This window comes from Primulina huaijiensis, chromosome 15 (genome assembly GCF_012295235.1).
Source record: "Primulina huaijiensis isolate GDHJ02 chromosome 15, ASM1229523v2, whole genome shotgun sequence".
Classification (NCBI taxonomy): Eukaryota; Viridiplantae; Streptophyta; class Magnoliopsida; order Lamiales; family Gesneriaceae; genus Primulina; species Primulina huaijiensis.
This window is the reverse complement of record NC_133320.1, coordinates 11,600,774-11,609,497: the sequence shown is the minus strand read 5'-3', so window position 1 is coordinate 11,609,497 and position 8,724 is coordinate 11,600,774. Positions and strand designations below refer to the sequence as shown.

Below are 8,724 nucleotides of genomic sequence, written 5' to 3'. Positions count from 1 at the left end.
CAGCTTTTATGGGTGATTCTCTCTTCCTCAAACCTATCATAAAGCTAGGAGTTCTTCTTCAAATATAGTTAGATTTAATTTGTAGGGTCAGGAGATCCTAGGGATTCGGAAGGATAAAAAAAAGGCTCGAAAGCCTTATTTTTCTACTTTCCGAATTGTCGTATATAGCGCTTGTTCTATTTCTGTATATAGTTAGAGTGGAAAGAGAGAGGACATTTGATTAAGACCGTTAAGTCACACGTCTAAGGATTGACTTTCTTTTCCTTACTCTTCTTGTTCTCTCCATTGAGAAGGTGCTCCATGTGCCGTAATTTGCATTAAAGTAACTTTTTAAACATGGAAAGTAGGAATTCATCAATAAAAAGAGATCCTTATCAAGGAAAATCGACTTGATAACTTTTGTCGGTAGTAGAGTAGGAATTTTCACAGTCAAAGCTGATCTTTCTTAGTGAAAATAGAGTTTCTATATTTTGCACTAGGCGAGTAGAAACTTGATAATCTAAAAAGAGATTTATTAAGGGAATTAGGTGAGCTATCTTTCCCACTATATGAGATGAAACTATTGAATCGATATCGATCTTTCTTAGCAGAAATAGGCGAGCTATGTTTCCCACATGGCGAGTAGGAACTTGATCATGCAAGAGAGAAAGGACCAATGGCCCAAACAATCCTTATGCTAACTGGTAATGGAGTGAACCAATCCACTCGGCATTGCAAGCTTCCGCTAAGGACCAAACTGGACCGGACCTATGGGACTTTTTTTTTTTCTCATCAATAAAGAAGAGAACCACGGGTGCATAGGCTTGGTGAAAGGCTATTCGAAGGAGACACACATGCCACCCCCAACGGACCAATCAATGGACTTTTCCTGCATTCGATTCACCGGGGTGTAGAGTTCGGTTCCAGGTTCACTAGTGGGCGTGCTGACTGTGGATGCAGCTAAATCAAGTATAGAATTCCAGGGTTCTGATGTCGATTTCCGATGCCGATAATGTCCATTATGTTTGCACGAAATTCTGAACTCTTACAAATTCTATATTAGAAGAAGGACCTATGCTATGCTGTATTCAAGGAGTGCCAAAATGTTAGCTCGCAAAGTTCACTATCTTCGTCGTGGACATTGTTGAATTCCTAATCTCGTTGGAACAATGCAGGTGCACAACCCCAATATTTCGTTTTTTTACTGCCCACGATCAGAAAGAGAATGCTCAGAATGTTAGAATCTTTTCGCGAGATGCTGGCGAATCAACGAGAGCGCAAAATTTGAGCGTGGTTGAGGGGCAGCTGACCGAAAGGAAAGCAGGTAGGCCGAGGGCAATGGAAATCGTGTAAAACAAAACTGTGACCTATGCAAAAAAAGGGAGGGATAGAGAGAGATCTCTCGTTAGGTCTGGGGTCTTGTCAGTCTGGAGGGAGGAGGGCCCATGTTAAACGAATGGGGCTCACAGAATACTTCAGGGCTGCAATGAAGAGCCACAAAAGCACCTGCCAGGAACTGTTTAAAAAGGACCGAGAACTACGTCTGGTTTGATATTAATTTCCGTGAAAAGAGGGAGACGAGTTATGTAGGATGTGACCGTTCAATAAATGTAGCGGTTGCTCAAGCCAAGCCGGTCAAAGAATCTATCAATCACCCCGCCATATCGTTTAAAAAAAATTATGACCGCCAGGATTTTTGTGGTGTGCTCTTGTGAGTGGGAGTGTGTGTTGTGCCAGAAGACAAGTAGGTGATTTCTATTTTTGCGTAAAGAAAGAAATAGTTGGAACTTTGGAGAGCTATATACCGGGGTGGAATGAATGTCAGAGACAACTTAGTCTCATCGAAGCTATGAAAGCCAAGGCCGCGTTGTGTGAGGGATATTTCAATGGTAGAGCTCTCTTCTCGATTCTCCGTGACACGAATTCTTGCTAATCCAGAGAACTGCTTAACGTAATCCATCGGTTCAGGCTCATTGTTGAAGTCTGGAGCGAAAACAACTGACCGATGATGGAAATCTTTCTCTTGCACGCGTACGGACAATCAAAGAATTGCATTGCATATGTAACGGTTTCATCCGCGACGACTGATCTAAGAGTATATAATAGAGGGTGACGTGGGTGGGATACTAAAGATAGTAAATAATGTTCCCTACATAACCGTATACTAATAACTATAGGGTGGAGGATGGCATATAGAAGACTAACACTAGCCGAACAACCAGTAGAGCGAGGATAACGTACGAAACCGATAGTGGGATCTAGCTGAACTATTTTCAAAGGCCCTCTGGTGTTGGGATAAGTTGAATCAGTTCTATTATCATTTCACTACTTCGAATTTGGGGATCTAAATCTTACTCTTTCTCCTTTCGGCTTAGGTGACGAAATAGTCCTTTCGCTTAGAAGTAGCCCACTACCTTTAAGCCTCCTTCGGATCCTTACTATCTTCTCTCTTTCTGTTAGAAATGCCCATATCAACTCGTCTCTCTCGCCAGCGAATCAGTGGCTAGTCATTCCCACCTTCATAGCATAGGCACGAAGTCCAGTCCGGATCTAATATAACGGATATGTGCGAATCGCCTTGCGCTTGGTATTCGTATTCATTCTAAACCATTGAGCTGCCACTGGATTCCTCTTTGATAACATGGATCTGTTTAACGCTATTCAGAGCGAGACTTAATCTTTCTGAGGAAAGGGTGCAAGTTGTTTGATAGTTTCGGTGGAGAGGAGAACATTCACAACTCAGTCTTTATATCTTTTTTTCTTTCAATTGAACTATCTATTTCTGATACAATCAACTATCTATGAAAAGCACGACTTTCTAGTCAGGACTTGCAAGTTAGATGTTTTAGGAAAAGCGGGAGTCCCCGTCATGAGGTTTAGCTCTATCGAAATTTAATGCCGCATCTTAGCTGCAGAAGTAAAAAAAGTATCCATGAACAAGTCAATCTAAGCAAGGGTAGATATGGAGGGACAGAGAGAATAAAAAGAGTTCCAGTTAATCAAAAGCGTTACTTTCAACGGGTCCCTCCCAAATAGGACTAGAACCGCTCAACATATATCGTTTTTGGAACGAGCCTTAACTGACGCTGCAGCTACTACTAGTCTTGACACAAAAAATGTTGTCGATAGAGTTAAAGCAAGCATGCTGTGTAAGGCCCAAGATTATATTATTGTAATCCGACATTATTTAATTGATGAATTGATGTGATCATGGAAGGACAAGCTCCGAGGAAGACATCGGAAAGCATGGGATACGTGTGGAGGCAAGAAGATGTCGCGCACATGCGCGGAGACGAGACGCGCATATGCGCGAGCATCCAAACGCCGAGACAGAAAGTCTCGCGATAGATAACTCGAGTAAGATATAACTTGAGTTCCCAAAACCACATACTAAATTGTTATTGATTTGATGTGTTTGAAATGCTTGAGATTAATATGCTTAGTCTATTGAGTTATAGAAAAGCATGTATTATGAGATAGACATCTTGGATGAGTCTTTGGTAGAGGTTCCAAGTCACTGGACGTTTGGTTTATATCGATGCGCTTAGAAGAAAGATCGACTCCTATTGTAGACACTCGATATAGTGTGCCGAAGTCCTGGAATAGGGACGTACCACCACCTCGAATGGGAGAGTAGGTGGGAGACTTGTTACGTTTTTATTCAAACCAGGATCCCTAGATAAGAGTCGAGTCAAAGATTAAGAGTTAAAGAGTTTGATTTAAAACTTTGTATCGATTTATATTTTCTTAGACTATGATACATGTTGTTTGACAAATGTTATATGCTTTTGTATATGCTTGTATGAAATGCATGTGTACGTTGTTTATACTGGGAAATATATTTATCGCCGGAGTTAACCGGTTGTTATTGTGTTTGTATGTGCGCATGACAACAGGTGGGATAGGATCAGGGCCGAGAAGAGGATGAAAGATCGAGATTAGAGTGGTGATCCGGGCTTAGACATAGATCTAGTTGTTCACCAATTGCTATGTGGTTGATAAAAACTAGTTTGTTATGACTTTATTTTGAACAAGTTTTGCATCTTTGATCATGTTGTAGATATTGAACTTGATCTTGTAAATTGAATAAGATGGAGCATAACTTGTTGTAGTATTTTGGACACTTGTTTTAGAGGTGCTCGGTTTTAATAAAAATTTCGACCTAGTTTATTTAATTGATCCATTTAATCCTAATGATGAATTGAAGAAAATGAGTTAGCGTCCGGATCCCCACAACAGGTGGTATCAGAGCTGTAAGTTCCTTAGACTAAAATAGAAGTGAGTGAGCGGGGTAAATTGAGTCTTCTTTCTTGCTTCTGTGGTACCAGCATGCGATTTATTAGAACGTTATATGCTAGTATAACAGCTTGTTTTATTTCTTTAGATAGTACATGTTTTCCTGATTATCTGATTTGATTGGAAACGTGTATTATTGGAGAATGAATCAGAACCGATTCTTGATCAGAAATTTGATGATCAGAGGAGGACTGAGACAGATTTGCTAGATTTGATTACTAACCATTTTGCTAATCAGATATGCCTCCTCGAAGAGCCCCATAACAGGGTAGTACTTCAAATAATCCGATGGATGTTACAGGGACACCCATGGAAACACTGTTAAAGAGATTTCAGTCATTCAAACCGCCGATTTTGAAAGGCACTGAGACGTCTATCGACTGCGAGAGCTGGCTTGATGATATGGAGATGTTGTTTGATTCACTTGATTATACAGATGAGCGTAGAGTCAGACTGATTGGGCACCAGTTACACGAGGTTGCAAAGAGTTGGTGGCTCACAACCAATAAAGCTTTGGAGCATCGAAGTACGGTTATTACTTGGAGGATCTTTAAAGCTGAATTTTATCAACGATTTTTCCCAGTATCGTACAGAAAGGACAAGGGTGCAGAGTTTGATAACCTGAAACAGGGTCATTTGAATATTGAAGAATACGTGGCCAAATTCTCTACCTTGCTACATTTTGCACCTCATGTTGCTGATAATGATGAAGCAATGGCTGATCAATTCATCAATGGGCTGAATCTTGATTTTTTTACACTGAAAAATACGAGGCGACCAAATAATTTTGCGGATGCCTTAAACAGAGCAAAAGGAGCTGAAGCAGGCTTGATCAAGCAGCGAGGAACTTTGTATGTTGCTCAAACACAAAAACAGCAACAACTTCCAGCACATTTCCACCAACCACCTCTCAGATTTGATAGTGGCGGTAGAAGCAGTGGGAAGAAGGATAATCTGAAAGCCCGAGGGAAATAGTTTAAGAAATCTAGAAGTAGCTCATCTAGTTCCAGTGGCTCACGACAGACTGGTTATGGCCAGAGTTCCAATTATACAGGGGTTTATTGCAGCACATGTGGAGGAAGACATCCAACAGAGCAATGCCAAGGAGTGTTCGGTAGTTGCAACATCTGTCGACGGTCGGGACACTTTGCCAAAGTCTGTCCACAGCGAGGTTCTCAACGATCCTAGGGAGCAGGATCATCTAGATCAGTGGCTCAGGCTGATAGACGACCATCTTCTGTTCACTCTTTCCAGCCACCACCTACCCAGTCATAGCTGAGGCCAGGAGAAAGCCAGACTGTTAGCCAGCCTCCGAGACAGCAGGCCAGAGTGTTTGCCTTGACCGAGGAACAGGCCTAGGAAGCGCTTGATGATGTGGTTGCAGGTAACTGTTCTCTTTGTGGTTATCCTGCTTATGTGTTGATAGATACTGGTGCATCCCATACTTTTATCTCTGAGCAATTTGCATTGATACATGCTTTGCCTGTTGAGTCTTTATCTACTATAGTATCTGTCTCTTCACCTTTTGGGAGAGGTCTTATATCAGTGAATTCTGTTAGACATTGTATGCTACAGTATGACGGTAATAAGATAGAATTATATTGTATTGTACTCGGTTTGTCGGATTTTGACTGCATTATTGGTATTGATATGCTGATAAAGTACAGAGCTACCGTAGACTGTTTTCAGAAAATTGTAAGATTCAGGCCTGAGATGGTTGATGAATGAAAATTTTACGGTAAGTGTTCCAGAGCTCGAATTCCTTTAGTATCTGCTTTGTCTATGACTCGATTATTGTAGAAGGGAGCAGAGGGATTCCTTGTGTATTCATTAGATGTACTGAAGTCGAGCCCTTCATTGCCAGATTTGCCAGTGGTATGTGAGTTCGCCGACGTCTTCCCAGATGAGATTCTGGGTTTGCCTCTAGTCCGAGAAATAGACTTCAGCATTGAACTGATACCAGGTACAGTACCTATTTGTAAAGCTCCATACAGAATGGCACTAGTTGAACTGAAAGAATTGAAAGATCAGCTAGAGGATTTACTAGCCAAGGGTTACATCAGACCGAGTGTTTCTCCTTGGGGCGCTCCAGTAATGTTTGTCAGAAAGAAATACGGTTCAATGAGACTCTGCATTGACTATCGTCAATTGAACAAAGCTACGATAAAGAATAAATACCCTTTGCCTCGTATTGATGGCCTATTTGATCAGTTACGGGGTTATTCTGTTTATTCCAAGATCGATCTGAGATCTCGATATCATCAGTTGAGAGTTAAAGATTCTGATATATCAAAACAGTTTTCAGAACCAGGTATGGCCACTATGAGTTTATAGTCATTCCGTTTGGTTTAACGAATGCTTCAGCTGTATTTATGGGTTTGAAGAACCGTATATTTCAGAAATATCTTGATGATTTTGTGATTATCTTTATTGACGATGTTCTGATTTATTCAAGGAATCTGATTGGTCATGCTAAGCATCTGAGAATTGTATTAAAGACTCTGAGAGCTGCGAAACTGTATGCAAAGCTATCGAAATGTGAGATTTGGCTGAAACAAGTTGTATTTCTAGGGCGCATTATATTGAGATATGGTATTTCTGTTGATCCTAGCAAAGTTGAGGCTGTGATCAATTGGCCTAGACCGACATCAGTGCCAGAGTTACGCAGTTTTATGGGTTTAGCGGGCTATTATCGTCGATTCATCAAAGATTTCTCTAGTATTGCTAAACCGATTACTCAGCTGACCTAGAAGAATGCCCCTATTGTTTGGTCAGAGGCGTATGAATCCAGTTTCATGAAGTTGAAAAAGAGATTAACCAGTGCTCCGGTGTTGACTATCCCGTCAGGTACTGGTGATTTGTTCTTTATTGTGATGCTTCTCACATGGGACTAGGTTGTGTTTTGATGCAGCGAGGACATGTTATTGCTTATGCCTCGAGACAATTAAAACCACATGAGACGCGCTACCTGATTCTTGATCTTGAATTAGCTGCCATCGTGTTTGCATTGAAAATCTAGCGACACTATCTATATGGTGAGAAGTTTGAAATTTATTCTGATCATAAGAGTTTGAAATATCTATTTTCACAGTCTGAAAAGTTTGAAATTTATTCTGATCATAAGAGTTTTAAATGTATATTTTCACAGTCTGAACTGAATATGAGGCAACAGAGATGGCTTGATTTGCTAAAAGATTTTGATTGTGAAATCAAATAATACCCAGTAAAATCAAATGCAGCAGCCAATGCACTGAGTAGAAAGGTATGTTCTTTATCCCTATCAACGATTGGTGTCTCGAATTTGATTGAAGATTGTTGTCTTTCTGGATTAGTATTTGAGACAGATTGTAAATCTCTGAGACTTTGTACCATTCAAGTTGAACCACTTTGTACCATTCAAGTTGAACCAGAGCTGATTTTAAGAATCAAATAAACACGGAAAGTAAAGCTGATTCAGCAAAGAATAAAGACAGCTCAGGATATACAGGCCAAACATGCAAATATTCGACGTCGACCTTTAGAATTTGAGGAAGGAGACAGATTATTTCTGAAGATTTCTCCTTTCAGAGGCGTTGTCAGATTTGGAAAGCGAGGAAAGTTGTCTCCACGTTATATCGGTCCGTATGAGATTCTTGAGAAGATAGGTAATCGTGCATATCGACTCGCTCTTCCTCCGTCTCTATCTGGAATACATGACGTCTTTCATGTATCTATGCTGCGGAAATATCTTCCTGATGCTTCTCATGTTCTTCAGCTTGATGAGGCCGAACTCAATGAAACTCTAAGTTATTTTGAAAAACCACGTCAGATTCTCAATCGTAAAGAAAAGCAGCTAAGAACGAAGACTATTCCACTTGTGAAAGTTCAGTGGAGTCGTCATGGCATCGAAGAAGCTACCTGGGAGACTGAATCAGACATGAGACAGAAATTTCCAGAATTGTTTCAATGATGTGAGTTTCTTATTTAGCTTCTGTTATATTTCTTATCTTGTGTGATTTGATTGTCGATGATTTCGAGGACGAAATCATGTATCAGAGGGGGAGAATCGTAAGGCCCGAGATTATATTATTGTAATCCGGCATTATTTAATTGATGAATTGATGTGATCATGGAAGGACAAGCTCCGAGGAAGACATGGGAAAGCATGGGATACGTGTGGTGGCCAGAAGATGTTGCGCACATGCGCGGAGATGAGACGCGCATATGCGCGAGCAGCCAAACGCTGAGACAGAAAGTCTCGCGCATATGCGCAAGACGAGGCGCGCATATGCACGAGCAGGTGTATTTCTAAGCACCGAGACAAGAAGTCTCGCGCATATGCGCGAGCATTGGACGTGCATATGCGCGAGAAGTGCTGAATGAAAAAAAAAAAATGATACATGTTTTGCCATGAATATTAACATGTAACCAACCTCCATTCCACTTCAGAATTTGAGCATCAAGGAACCG

The 8,724-nt window shown here is 40.8% G+C and overlaps 1 protein-coding gene across 1 annotated transcript; it reads left to right on the top strand.

Moving 5' to 3' along the window:
* The first annotated feature begins 4,563 nt into the window (after positions 1-4,563).
* LOC140959299 (uncharacterized) lies at positions 4,564-5,250 on the top strand. Its single transcript, XM_073417167.1, has one exon. The coding sequence runs from the start codon at positions 4,564-4,566 to the stop codon at positions 5,248-5,250; it is 687 nt and encodes a 228-aa protein (XP_073273268.1).
* The last annotated feature ends 3,474 nt before the right edge of the window (positions 5,251-8,724 follow it).

Excerpts from the sequence above, each read along its gene's own strand:
- LOC140959299 (XM_073417167.1), top strand. The coding sequence starts at position 4,564 with ATGGATGTTACAGGGACACCCATGGAAACACTGTTAAAGAGATTTCAG.